The following is a 15,137-nucleotide window of genomic DNA, read 5'->3' on the forward strand; positions in this document are numbered from 1 at the left end:
TGGTTTCCTTTGCTGTACAAAAGCTTGTAAGTTTGATTAGCTCCCATCTGTTTATTTTTGCTTTTATTTCTATTGTCTTGGGAGACTGACCTAAGAAAACATTGCTGCAATTTATGTCAGAGAATGTTTTGCCTATGCTTTCTTCTAGGAGTTTTATGGTGTCATGTCTTATATTTAAGTCTTTAAGCCATTTTGAGCTTTTTTTTTGGGGGGGGCGGGGGAGGTATGCAGGCCTCTCACTGTTGTGGCCTCTCCTTTTGCAGAGCACAGGCTCTGGACGCACAGGCTCAGTGGCCATGGCTCACGGGCCCAGCCGCTCTGCGGCATGTGGGATCTTCCCAGACTGGGGCACAAACCCGTGTCCCCTGCATCGGCAGGCGGGCTCTCAACCACTGCGCCACCAGGGAAGCCCCTTGAGCTGATTTTTGTGTATGGTGTGAGGGAGTGTTCTAACTTCATTGACTTACATGCATCAGTCCATCTTTCCCAACACCACTGACTGAAGAGACTGTCTTTTCTCCATTGTATATTCTTGCCTCCTATGTCAAAGATTAATTGACTATAGGTGTGTGGGTTTACTTCTGGGCTCTCTATTCTGTTTCATTGATCCATACATCTGTTTTTGTGCAAATACCACACTGTTTTGATTACTGTAGCGTTGCAGTATTGTCTGAAGTCTACAGGGTTATACCTCCCGCTTTGTTTTTTTTATTCAGGATTGCTTTGGCAATTCTGGGTCTTTTATAGTTCCATATAAATTTTAGGATTATTTGTTGTAGTTCTGTGGAAAAAGTCATGGCAATTTGATAGGGATCATATTAAATCTGTAGATTACTTTGGGTAGTATGGCCATTTAAACAGTATTAATTCTTCCAATCGAACAGCATGGGATATCTTTCCATTTCTTTGAATCATCTTCAATTTCCTTTATTAATGCTTTATAGTTCTCAGCACATAAGTCTTTCCACCTCTTTGGTCAGGTTTATTCCTGAGTGTTTTTTTTTTTTTTTATGCAATTTTAAAAGGGATTGTTTTTTACTTTCCCTTTTTTTAGTGTACAGAATGCAACAGATTTCTGTATGTTAATCTTGCATGCTGCTACCTTGCTGAATTCACTTATCAGTTCTAGCAGTTTTTGTGTGGAGTCTTCAGAGTTTTCTATATATATTATTATGTCATCTGCATATAATGACAATTTTACGTCTTCTCTTCCAGCTTGGATACCTTTTATTTATTTCTCTTGTCTGACTGCTGTGGCTAGAACTTCCAATACTATGTTGAATAGAAGTGCTGAGAGCAGGCATCCTTGTCTTATTTCAGATTTTAGTGGGAAGGGTTTCAGCTTTTCACCATTGAGTATTATGTTGGCTGTGGGTTTGTCATAAATAGCTTTTATTATGTTGAGATATGTTCCCTCTATACCCACTTTGGTAAGAGTTTTTCTCATGAATGGATGTAGAATTTTATCAAATGCTTTTTCTGCATCTATTGAGATGATCATGTGGCTTTTGTCTTTTCTTTTGTTGATGTGGTGTATCACACTGATCAATTTGCATATGTTGAACCATACTTGTGACCCTGGGATGAATCCAATTTCATTGTGGTGTCTAATCTTTTTTATGTGTTGTTTGATCCCACTGGTTTTTAAACCAGCTAAAGGGACTTGTCCTCCCAGTGTCAGACCCTGGGGCTGGGGCACCCAATATGTGGTTCAAACTGCTCACTCCTCAGGGAGCATCTCTGAACCTGTGTAACCCCCCTCCTCTTCTGTGTCCCCTCCCAGGGGTGTGGTCCCAACCTGATTGCTTTTCTTCCCTTTCTGATTCCATGTGGATCTTTCTTACAGCTTTGGTTGTGTAAGTGTCCTTCTGCCAGTCTCGTTTGTTTCCAGTGAGAATTGCTCCACTTGTAGATGTATTTTTGATGTGCTTGTTGGGGGAGGTAAGCTCTGCATCCTCCTACTCTGCCATCTTGATCGCCCTCTCTAGGATCATTTTGTATATTTCCTTTCCCAGTCCTAGATACAGACATTTCTCCAAAGAGCCCTGTTCTCTTCTATTGGAGAATGGTATAAGAAACCAAGATCTCGGTGGTGGGTGTGCTCATTGATAGTAGGGGTCTCATTGTTTCTATGCCTGGCATCAACTGCCCAAGGAGATACATGTGTCTATACCAAAGTGTGTATATGCATATAACTAGGATTATTTATATATAGAGAGAGTACCAGTTTTGACAACCAAGTCATTACTCCTCAGTGGATAAAAGTCTGACACAACAGGATATTTAAATATTATAATCTAGAATTTTACTCCAAACCAAAAGAAGAAAAGATGGGTTTGGGGGATTTTTTTGGTCCATTTTGGATTTTTAAAATAAATATTTCTTCTGGTCTTCTCCTTCTTCCATGTTTCTGCCTATTTCCCAGAGGTGGTTTATTAAGTTTTATTTATTTCCTCGTGGGTGGTGTGGTCAGGAAGTTTGCTGATGTTGGCCAAAATGGCAGCTGTGGCCACAAGTCTCCCTATCTGAGAGGGAGAGAGAAAAGTAGGGGTATATATTTCTCCACCAGTGGCTGCATTCCTCTGCCCAAGGCCACAGATCTTACTGGCTACCTCTCTTACAGTCACAGCTGTAGTGCTTCTTGGGTTCCCCTTTGTCTTTCAGGCTTAGGGGTGGTAACTGCTCCCTGTTTAGCCCAGGGTGCTTCACCATCCATATTGGGTTTCCTAAATTCTGCCCATATCTTTGTAAACAGTGCCTACATCAAACTCCATTCAATCATTTTGAGTGTGCGGAACCCTGAAAATATGTGAATCAGATTCGCAAAAGGGTCCATGACTCAAAAGAGGTAAAAAAGCCCCTTCTGCAGAAGTACATACAAGGTGATGTGGATCTAAGAGGAAGGTGTACTGTCTATAACTCTGCTGGCTTCACAGAACAGTGCTCCACTCAAAATGCAAATCTGATCAAGTTATTCCCCTGCTTAAATCCTTCAGTGGCTCTCAGAATAAAGACCAAACTCCTTCATATAGCTAGCGAAGCCACATTTCATCTACACCTCTCTAATCTCACCCCAAAGACTCTTCCCTTATTCTCTGTACTCTAGCCATTCTGAATTTTGGGTTCTGCACTTGTGCCAGGCTCCCTTCAGCCCTGCAGCCTTGTACACTCTGATCCTTCTGTCTGGAAAGCCTCCCCCATCTTCTCTACTCATTTTCTGGGCCTTGGCTCAAGTGACTCTTCCCAGGGAACTTCCCTGACCCCCAGTCCAGGTCAAGTTCCTCTGTCACATACCCCATAGAACCCTGAATCCATCCTTCAGAGCACTAGTCTCAGCTTGCAACACATTTTTGTGTTTTGTGTTGGATATTTATTAATGTCATACATAAACTGTATGACATACATAAACTGTAAGTTCCATGAAGGATGGAACCACATCTACTTCTGCTCATAATTGTGTCCTCTGCATTCAGCACAGTGCCTAATACATCAGAGATGCTTATAAGTATTTGCAGAGAAATGAATGAGTGAAAGTGATATTTGAATCAGGCCATGAAGGGTCAGTTTGCCAGGAAGCATAGACCAGGAGTCTAAGAGGCCACCTGAGGGCTCAAGAGCCAGTTAATCTGCTCAGTACATCCTACATAGATTTTCTTGGGCAACAGGCAAAGTCTTCCCACATCCCTTTCCCAACCACAGGATCAAAATAACTCAGAAATGTTACCTTTACATCAAGAGTGAGCATCAGCTCATACTGGTTGTAAAACTCGTTGGGGCTGGGCAACTGGTACTCCTTCGCTGTGCCCAGGAATGTCTCAATGTCAGTCAAGGCAATGTCAACCCCCTCTCGGGACTGGCACTTGTCTACAGCTTGGGAAGCCAAGAGGTAGATTCCTTCTTCACACCACTGGCTGACCTTTTAGAAAGAAACACAGTGCCCTTTGCAGTTAGCCTGCCCACAGCTCAGCCACCACAGTCCTCAGGAGGTCCAACCTCCTATGGGGTCTACAAGGATTCTGAAACAACAAGGAATTGTCATGGCACAGCATTTAGAGGTCCAACCACTATAAATATAACCATGAGGTAGACAAGCCCAAATCAATTTTACATCTGCATACTTTTCAAGGAAGTCACTTAGTCAAAAAATAAATCATATAAGCATTCTTCTTTTCTCCACTGACAGTAATTGCCACATCTCTAAGAGGAGAGAGTTGAGTATTTCTACGTTTGGTCTAACCATAGAGAAATGCAACCAGTGGCTTTTTGGGTTTACCTTCTAGGCCAATTTCTTGCATCCTAATTGGTTACAAGAGCACAGAGTAAATAATGAGGCTTTAGACCTGGCTCCTACATGCCTTCCTGGGAGAGGGAATGTCTCTTTTAACACGAACACCACTGTCCTCTGTCCACATTTGCATTTATTAGCATTTGTCTTTCCAAGGGAAGCTTCTAAGAATGCAAAGCTTTTAGCTCAGAACAGCAGTACTCAAACTTTCCAAAATGTTGGAATGAAAGCAGATAAGTAATGAATTCTAACAATTCAATTTTTTAAAAACTTAGAAAAAGACAGGGGCCATTGTGCTGTCTGAATATTTGTATGAAAAAAAGCTGCCCTTGCAAGTACATCTGCATTTCCATTTACCCTGTGACCTGAAAAGTTATGTAAAATAACTGTACAGAGAAAAAAGACCAAAAGGGAGCTCTCTAAAGTAGTTATCTCTAAGTGGGAAAATTACAGGCAAATTAAATTTGTCTTTACTTTCCCTAAATTACCTACACTGAATGTGTACTACTTTTAGAATAACAAAAAAATCATAAAGATATTTAAAAATGGATGATTCCCACTGTGTGGGGATGAGGAGGGGAGTGGAATGTAATTAGTGTCCATAAGTAACTTTTTTCCTCCTCCTTCCTATATTTTTGGACTTTCAAAATAATAGGAAATTATGCTTTGATATATACTGCGAAAACTCTCTTTAAACATCATGCCTATATCTGCAGAAAACACTAAGCTGGGGTCTTCTGCAGAGTCACAGCAGCTACTCACTCTCCGAGGCGTGTGCGCGCACGTGCACACACACACACACACACACACACACACACACACACACACGCAGTCCACAGATTGGCGTTAGGCTATTATCTCTGGCAGGCCCTTCTGAGCCACTTGCTTCTGGAACAGCTATATTTCCTTGACACTAAAATCCCTTTGGCAGTGGGATGATGTAAACAGCCTGGGCGGGTGCCCCCAGCTATCAGAGAGAAACAATTGTGGAAATGGAGCATGCTGACTCACAGCAGTGAGCTCTGATGCCTGGGAACAGCTAACAGAGAAAGCTCTAGAAGTCACAGCCCCTGCTGACTGGCACTTGCCTCAGAGATCACTGCTGAAGGGCAACAGGGGCCGTGCCCCCTCCCCGTGAGCACTCTGCATACAGTGTTGCTGTCTAGTCTAAGGAGCCTGGGGTTTGGAATTTGTCAGTCCTCACTTCAAACCTGTGATCCCCTATTTACCCCATGTGTGGTCTTGGGCAATCTTTTACCCCAGGGTTTTTCAGTGTTGTTCATGTACTACCTGTACCAAATCACCTGGGCACTTGAGGAAAATACTGATTCCTGGGCATCATCCCACACTTACTAAATCAGAGTTTCCAGAGTGGTACATCAGGAAATCTGCAATTATAGCAAGCTCACCTCATGTACTAAATGTTGTGACCCACTGACTTAACTATGCTGAATATCAATTTCTGTCTCTGTTAAATGAGGCCATTAATATCCTCCTCATAGGTTGTCTTGAAGATTAAATAGATGACATAATTATGCTCCTGGTAGGAACATAGTAGGTGCTCAGTAAATGGTAGGAGTGTATAATGGTTGTTATTACTTAGGCTTCTTCAAAAGGATTCACAATGTGATGCCTTTACATGAGGAGAAGCACTTTGCAACTATAGTGGTTGGTTCTCTTTACACCTGATGGGGAATCATGAAATGCTCCACAGGGCCAGGCCAAAACACACTCTTTAAGTCTGGGTCCACATAGAGGACACGGACTTTATAGTTTATTCGAATGGGATATGGTGGATGACTGGGGCATTTTTGACCTTCAATACCTCTATGACTTAGAATCTGCACAGTTTTTAATGCCTCTTGAGTGCTGTTTTCACATGAAGGACTTTATCCTCTCATCTCAGGAATCGTGAGGGGCAGGGAGGGCAAGTATGATTAAGACTGTTTCACAGAACATTTTGCAGGCATCATGTTCACAGCTTTGTTTTGCTCACCTTGTCCAACTGTCTATGCAACTCCAAGGACTTTTGTAAAATGTCATGTTTTTTCTTGTTTTCATTGATGAAGTCATCACAGAGGTGCCTGAGCTCTGCACACTGGGGTCTGATGGAGTCCACCGCATAGTGGTGGCTTTGGATGAGCTGGTCCCCAATTACTGCAAGCAGCTGGGCCTTTTCCAAGGACTCCTGCAAAGTGAACATCCACAGCTAAGCATCAGAAGCCGAGTCATGGTGAGGCTGGTATTTGCCTGGTACTGTGTGCTCCAAACTTGGAGGGAGGCTATGGAGAGGATGATCAGGTTTTAGGCTCAGAGACTGGGGCTGGGGAACCTGGGAAAGCACTGGGGTGGTTCAAGGTCCCCAGGAGGTCTAGCCTAGTCCAGGGTCATCTGCACTCTGAAAAAGAGCAAGTCATTCATTCAAATATTTGTTGAGTTCTGGGTTAAGCACTGAGGATATAGCGTTAACAAGCCAGGAATTTTCAGTTCAATGGAGAACTCAGATACTAAACAAATTATACAAATAATTAACTTATTACAACTGTGATAAATTCTAGGGCAGAAGAGCATGAAGTATTATACTGCACAGAATTGGAGACTGAATTATCTTGTCAACTGAATGGAAAAGGAAAAGGGACAAACATGTGGCCCTGAGGAGAGTGGGGAGTAAGCTGAGGTTGAGAAAATAGTAAAGATCTGGTTTGGGCAACTCCATGGGGGGATCATGAGACTTAAGAAATATGTTTGTCTAAACCATTTCCTGCAGCCCACAAGGTCCCTGTCTGCTCTGATATCGTCTGCTTAGCAACTGTATCTCCTCCCTCTTTCTACACAGCTTGTTTTGTTCTAAACACATGTGCCAAGTTTTTCCTGTTTTTAATTCATTCATCATGTATTATTGAGGACCTGCCATGTACCAAGCACTGTCCAGGTGCTAGGGGTTTGGTGGTAAACAAAGCAGGCAAAAATCCCTGCCCTCACGAAGCTTACATTTTAGTAGGAGACACAGGCAATAAACAAACATGTAGATAATATAATATCTTAAGACAGTGGTGAGAGCTATGGAGAAAAATCAAACAGGGAGAGGAGGGCGGGGAGCACTGGTGGAGGAGCTGCTATTTTAAATAGGGTAGTGAGAGAAGGGCTCACTGAGAAGGTGCTGGCCATGCTGTGCAGAACACAGCAGCCTGAAACTGCTGTCCTTAGAAAGGCCTGCTTGCAAGGTTGGTCCTCGGCTGGCATCTGGGAAAGTCAGGAGGGTTCCTATCATCCTTAATCAGAATGGCTCATGGTATCTAAACTGTTTGTGCAAACAATATGTTTTATGCTGAAGACCTGCTTTCTTCTGGGATTCCAGAATTCTGGTATACGCCAGTCAGAGGCCACCAACATGACTAGCCTCCAACAAAAACTCTGGGCACTAAGCCCCTAATGAGCTTCCCCAACAGACAACATTTTACAATGCTGGCGCAAGCCATTGTTGGCGGCACTAAGTGTATCCTGTGGGACTCCAACAGGAAAGGACCCTTGGAAGCCTGCACCTGGTTTCCTCCAGACTTTGCCCCATGCACCTCTTCCCTTTGCTGATTTTTCTTGGTATCCTTTCACTGTAATAAACCATAACCATAAGCATAATTATATGCTGAGTCCTATGAGCTCTCCTAGCAAATCTTCAAATCTGGGTGTGGTCTTGGGGACCCTTGACACAGGAGCCAAGATGTGAAGTGAGGGACAACCATGTAGCACTTGGCTGAGAGATGGGGGCATGTTTGACATGTTCAGGTAGCAGGAGGAAGCTACTGTGGCTGCAGCAGAGGAAGCAAGGAGGAAAGGAGGAGACATGATCAGAGAGGAAAGAGGGGGATCTGACCAGGGATCTGACCAGGGAGGGCCTTGCTGCCATTGTGGGCACTTTGTCTCTTATTCATTGTGACATGGGATGCACTGGATGGTTTCGAAGACAGGACCTCATTCATATTTTTGAAAGGATCGCTTCAGCTGTGGTGTCAAGAATGCTAGAGAAGAGGGAAAGCAAGGAGACCAGTTGGGGGCTACTGCAGTAATCCAGGTAAGAGGTGTGGCTTTAACAAGGCTGGCAACCAAACCAGCTCCTATCTCAGCACCCTTCCCTGGGATGCTCCTCCCAGGTCTAAGCTCTTAGCTCACCCCCTCCCAGGCCCTCTCCCTCACTTTGTTCTCATTTTTTAACAGCACTTACTTCTACCTGAAAGTATTTTCTTTCTCTACTTTAAGGTATGATTCCTCCCTCTTCCACCCATGTCCACCAATACATAAGCTCCATGAGATCACTTAGTAGGCACCCCATAAATATTTGGTCAATAAGATAAAAGAATAAATGAACCAATGAACTAGGGGATGCAGTGATCTGCTTGGCTGGAACTGTGTGAACAACACTGACCTGAGTCAAGACAGATGACTGCCACGTCCCCAAATGCCTCCAGGACAGAAGGCCCACACACATCCTTGCTGACCAGGTTGAGCATCCAGGGTGCCACATTTGCCCTGGTTTAGCTTTTCATAGTAACACTAGGAAACATGGTGACTCCAGGTGATGACAACCTGCCCCGCTCTTAATTTACAGCAGTGTATGATTTCAACAATTTCAAAACCCCTGCCCCCTACCCAGTCAATCATTCGCCAAGCCCCACAGAGCACACCTCCTTCTTAATCCGTTTTGAACTCAGCCCTTCCCTACCACCTCCTTGTCACTGTGTGTTCAGACCTTGGTGCTTTCTGACTGGGACAGCTGGTCTCCTTGATTTCCTTCAGGCTCTCCTTCAAATCACGCTCCACACTACTGACAAAATGGCAATTCCATCACGACGTCTATTCCTGCCTACATCACTCCCAAGCCTCAAATCCTTTCCTGGCTCCCTACTGTCTTCAGCAAGAAGTTCAAACTCCTGACCAATGCACAGAAGGGCTTTCACTCTCTGGCTCATACCTGTGGCTCCTCCTCCTTCACTCTGTCACCCCATCCTCTGCTGTAACTGGACTAATGACTCCCTTGTAGTCCCCCAAATATTCAGGCAGCTTCAGGCCTCCATGCCTTCTCTTCTTGCTCTCTCTGCCTAGAAAACCCCATCCTTCCCTCATCACCCCTCCCCCTACCTTTCCCCTACTCCCCCCACCCCACCGTGTACCCACACTACTCTGTAACTAACTCCAAATCACCCTTCAGAGTTCATCTTCTTCAGGAAACTTCCTCTGACTCCACCTTTTTATTTTGATGCCCCTCTCTGTGCTCCCATAACACCCTAGGCCTTTCTTGATCAGAGCATGAACTTGACTGTGTTGTGATCAGTTATCTATTGCCCACACTATGCCACAGACCCTTGTGGGCATGCACCAGCTCTTATTCAACTTAAATAGTACACAGCACGTATTAGGTACTTAAGGACAAATGATTGTTGTGCAAGACAAAAAAAGGAGTAATGATACGGGAATAAAGAGACATGAATCAAGCAGTGGCTATTTAAAAGAACTCAGGGATAAATACTCAGTGCACTTATTCTAAACAGCAAAGGCCCAGATGCACTTGGTCACCATTGCTCAAAGGAGGTTAGAATTCTAATTCCTTGGGCAGTGATTTTTATCTTCTTTGCTCACTGCTGTGTCCTCAGAACTCAGAGCAGTATGTGGTATGGCAGGAGATCAATAAATATTTGCATAATGAATATAAGAATGAATGAGACACTCTTACTAGAACTGCTCAGTCACTGAAGGTTGAACCTAGGAAATATTCTGCAGCCCAGAATTTACCCCACCACCTCTGTTATTAACAAAAACATCTAACATTCACTGAGAGCTTACTATATGCCAGGTACTCTTTCAAATGCTTATATCAATGGTTCCTTTTACTCTTCACAACAAACCTTTAATGTAGGTGCTGTTTTACAAAAGAGGAGTGGAGACACAATGGCCCAAGGTGACCCGGGTAGGAAAGAGAAGAGCCAGGCTTCAAATTCAAGCAGTCTGGCTCCAGAATCTGGCTGTGGCCAACACTCACGGAGAAAAATGGCTGTGCTTGTCCTGCCTGAGCTTAGAGACCTCATTTGGTTGATTGAACCTCTCTGACTTTAGTCAAATACAGAAACATGAAAACTTGGCCAGTAAATCTCTGTTGACCCCTGTTTTTTTTAAGTCCAGCTGCCTAATTTATTAAGAATAGCACAGGTTTTCTGGGCCTAGGGAACTTCACCACAGGATGCTCCCCAGGTTACCTGTGGCAGTCACCGCTGCGTCCCTGTGGCACACAGCATCTCACCCTTCAGAACTGTTCTTAAAACACTTGAGATGTTGGAGGAAAGATGTCCATAACAGGTCCAAATGGATTTTGGGAAGGGATCCATAAATACAATACAGAATTCACCACCGGATGGCTGGAAAATTACTCTACTGAAATGAATGGATAATAATAATAGCTTCTAAGCTCTGACCACCTACTACATTCCACTCTCTTAGTCCTTACTATACATCATCTATTCATTTCATCTTCCCAGGGACTCTTGTGAGGTAGGAATTATTACCCACTCTACAGATGAGAGGGTAGGTTCAGAAAGGCTAAGAAACTTGACTAGGGTCACACAGTTGGTAGCTGTTAGAGCCGAGATTTGAATCCAGTTCCTTGTAACTCCAAAGCCTGTGTCTTGCCACCTTCCAGCCTACATGGCTTCCCCACATGTGCTAGAGTAATGGCTGCACATTATTATTAATGAAGTCATTATTATTAATGACTATCAAATCCTTCAGTTGCCTGCCAAGAACTTTACTGTAAAACCTCCAAACTGCATTTTATTTTTCAGTCTATATAGCTTCTGCTCAAGATAATCACACAACAAAACCTCCAAAGTAAAAAGAAATAATGAGAAAGAAATGCCTGAAATCAGGTACTCTGATCATAAGCCTGCCTGGCATCTTGCAGATGCTGAAAATTTCAGAAGGCTGGTCAAGTTGCAACATGTAATTCAGAAACCTTTATTGTAATAACAGCTTATTTTTCCTCCAGGACTCTATTGCTATAGCAGATGAAGCTGGACATGTTTATTCTGGAAGAAAATGGTGAAGAAGGGGCGATACTGCTATATCAGGGAACCCAGGACAGACCCAAAGATAACAGCATAGGAATGGAATGCATGTGGAAAGAGGGTCAGGTGAAACAAGAAAGGCAGAAAGTTAATGGCTGTTGAAACTGAGCTGTAGACACATGGGAGTTCCTTGTACTCGTCAATCTACTTTTTTGTGTGCTTGAAAATTTCCATTAAAAACAAAAGTCATGGGCTTCCCTGGTGGTGCAGTGGTTGGGAGTCCGCCTGCCGATGCAGGGGACACAGGTTCGTGCCCCGGTCCGGGAAGATCCCACATGCCACGGAGAGGCTGGGCCCGTGAACCATGGCTGCTGAGCCTGCGCATCCGGAGCCTGTGCTCCGCAACGGGAGAGGCCACAGCAGTGAGAGGCCCACGTACCGCAAAAAAAAAAAAAAAGTCACGTCCCTCCAGCTAGATTACATCCCTAGGAGGTTAATGATCTGGGTTCCATGCCTTCTTGGACACAGTAGTATAACTGTTGGCCCCTGGCCTTGGAGGGAGATGTCAAGGCTGAGAAACGATTGGGTCTCCCCCTGTTTTGTCCTGGTCTGTTCCTTGTTGGCCCATCAGCAAAGGTCCCAGCATACCTCACAGCCAAAACCCTATAGCAAATTCTGCTTTTAAAGAAGTACGAGGGGTACTGGAACCATTGTTTCTTAGAATTAGAGATGAGCACTCAAAAGACGATTAATCCTAGGGGTAAGACGGGAATAAAGACACAGACCTACTAGAGCATGGACTTGAGGATACGGGGAGGGGGAAGGGTAAGCTGGGACAAAGTGAGAGAGTGGCATGGACATATATACACTACCAAATATAATATAGACAGCTAATGGGAAGCGGCCGTATAGCACAGGGACATCAGCTCGGTGCTTTGTGTCCACCTAGAGGGGTGGGATAGGGAGGGTGGGAGGGAGGGAGACGTAAGAGGGAAGAGATATGGGAACATATGTATAACTGATTCACTTTGTTATAAAGCAGAAACTTACACACCATTGTAAAGCAATTATACTCCAATAAAGATGTTAAAAAAACAAAGAACCACTGGTCTAAAAGGAGAGACAACACTTAGTATCTCTTTTTTTTTTTTAACATCTTTATTGGAGTATAAAAAAACAAAAAGACGATTAAACCCTCAAACCAGAAGAAGGTAAAAGAACAGGCTCCACTCTGGTTAATGAGTTGGCTCAGAGGCTACCATGAGGATGATGCCACTGCACAGAGTAAGGGGGTTGGCAACAACCCAGAAATCAGTGTGTGGCTCTGCTGAAAGGGAAGCTGACCCCTGGGTGCTGAGCGAAGGACAAACCTCAAGCAGGTTTTGGTGGCTTCTACCCAAACATTACCTTTTTCCTTTAACACTTTACAGGACAAATGGAAAGATTAGCCAAGCCCATATCACTTGAAGAAACAATGCCGCTTACAAATCTGAGTGAAGACATGTTTAAAAAGTCCCGGTTATGATAAGACAGCTTTATTTGCTTCACCCAAAGGCAGAGGAATAGGTCTACTGCATCCTTTAGCAAATAAGTAAAAAACAGGGTAAGCAAGGCACAGGATGGGTAAAACCAATCTTCCTGGGCTCTGGGTTGTAGGTTAGCCCAGCTGTTCAGGAATGTTGCCCGTGAAAGATGCCCCATGACCATAGGTTTTGCCCCTACCTCCGGTCAGTGATTTTTAAAGTATGTACCAAAGATCACAAGTCCACGGAGGTGGGCAGAAGAGAGGATGTGAATGCAGTCGTGCAGATCCACCCCCAGTATTTAAAACCCGACCCAGAGCACCATCCAATGGCTTCCCGTTCCACTGAGAATAAAATCCAGTCCTCACCACCATTGCTCTCACCTGTGTTCTCCTGTTTCATTATGTTCCAGCCACATTCCTTGGGCCTCTAGCCTCGTTCCCACCTCAAGACCTTTGTACTTGCAGCTCCTCTGCCTTGACTGCTATTCCCTAAATCTTTGCATGGCTATACAGATCTCAGATCAAAGGTCTGAGAGGCCTTTCCTGACTACTAAAGTAGCAACCCCCCCAGTCACTTTCTATCATGTCCTGTTATTTTCTTCATCCCACTTGTCACTATCTGATATGATTATTTATTTGATTACTTTTCACTTGTCTGTCTCTCCCCAGTAGAAATGTAACCCCCATGAAAGCAGGGTCTTGACTGTCTGGTTTGCCACTATAGCCACAGAATCTAGGACAAGGAATACCTGGTGATGAATGAGTACCTTCCTGGTAGGTCAGTAGCTACCTTCGTGATATACCTTCCTGGTAGGTCAGTAGCTACCTTGGTGATATACCTTCCTGGTAGGTCAGTAGCTACCTTGGTGAGATATATATATATGACACCATATTTTTTAAACCAAAAATAAAGGTACTGGGCTTGATGAGGCATTTTTCCTAAAATATGAATGTATGTAAATGAAAATACACAGCATCTACATTTAATAAGGAGTTCACTTGAAAAAAACTAAAATTGCACAGAACTGGGACTATCTTGGAGCCTCTGAGACATGTAATTATCAGATACATGAAATTCAGTTTTTTTCATTGTTTAATAAACATTTCTGATGACTCATGCCTTTAGCACTAAAGCTAAAGCATTTAGTTGTCAACAATCATCAATAAGAGGAGTGCTCACCAGGGAAGAATGGGATTGCTGAGTGAGAGTCTGGGTACACAGGTGGGTCTATGTGTTCACGCATGTGCAAAAGCACCTCCAGCTCAGAATTCATAACTGACAGCTCTTAAAGCCAGAGTGGCCTTAGTTTACGTTTGTTACTATTCTCTGGGGAAGTATGTCTCTAACAATAATGTGAATGTCAAAAGCCTAACTTAATGTGTGTGTCAAATGCCTGGGGATCTTATTAAAATGCAGATTCTGATTCTGAGGTGGGGCCTGAGATTTCCCCATATTTCTAATAAGTTCTCACTCAGGTGACGGCTTCTGGCCAGAGGATCACACGTTGAGAAGCAAATTTCTAGTACTACAAAATTACCATCTACCATAATCTAGAGGAAAGACACCTCTAGATTCGCTCAGAAAGGAAGTGGTAACCATAGAAGACTTAGTTCCCAAGAGACAAAAATATAGAGAACCCAATTAAAGGAAAGCAGAAAGGAACTTCTCTGGAAAGATGACTGGGCTTTCTTAAATTCATAATAAGCCAAATTTGTAAGGACTTAAGATAGACTCACTCCTAAGTGCTGATTTGTGTTCAGATCTGGTAAACTGTTTAACTCTGGTATGAGAATCTGAAACATATATTCCTTTCAAGTTCCTTTACAAGTTTGATATTTACAACTCTTTGAGCATGAGAAAGCAGAAAGCTTTGCCAACTCTCTGTAGCAACAGAACTAATGTGGACCAATTTCCCCCTTTTCCCCATCTTGCCTATTATAAAACTAGTTATTTTTCTCTGGTTTGCCCTTTAAAAGTTTCCCCTCCTTACCACCAACTCCTGCCCCAACCTCTGGCCCAGTGGGTAACATACCCAGTGTGACCTTACTTCCTGTTTTTCCCCCACTATTCTGTCACCTCATGAATGGGCAGGGCCACCTGGAACTCTCACCCCACCGAAGCCTCCAGCCTCAACTGGGTGCTCTGGCAGCCTTAACAGAACTCTCACTGCCCTCATCATTCCTCATAGTTGTTAATGTGCATATCTCCCTGGAGACCTGGGGTGAGCGGTCAGATCACTGAAAAGGCAGGATTTGGGCATTCCTGTGTCTTTTGGCA

The 15,137-nt window shown here is 43.8% G+C and overlaps 1 protein-coding gene across 1 annotated transcript in view; it reads right to left on the minus strand.

The window, feature by feature from the left end:
* Positions 1 to 15,137, minus strand: part of MCF2L2 (MCF.2 cell line derived transforming sequence-like 2) — a 199,095-nt gene that overhangs the window by 115,021 nt on the left and 68,937 nt on the right. The window contains exons 11-12 of the mRNA XM_007468974.1: positions 6,282 to 6,473; positions 3,725 to 3,916 (exon numbers count right to left, since the gene is read on the minus strand). Of these exons, the coding sequence (XP_007469036.1) occupies positions 3,725 to 3,916; positions 6,282 to 6,473 (384 nt within the window). The remainder of the gene's footprint in view (positions 1 to 3,724; positions 3,917 to 6,281; positions 6,474 to 15,137) is intronic.

Source organism: Lipotes vexillifer, unplaced genomic scaffold, assembly GCF_000442215.2.
Source record: "Lipotes vexillifer unplaced genomic scaffold, Lipotes_vexillifer_v1.1 scaffold263, whole genome shotgun sequence".
Taxonomy (NCBI): domain Eukaryota; kingdom Metazoa; phylum Chordata; class Mammalia; order Artiodactyla; family Lipotidae; genus Lipotes; species Lipotes vexillifer.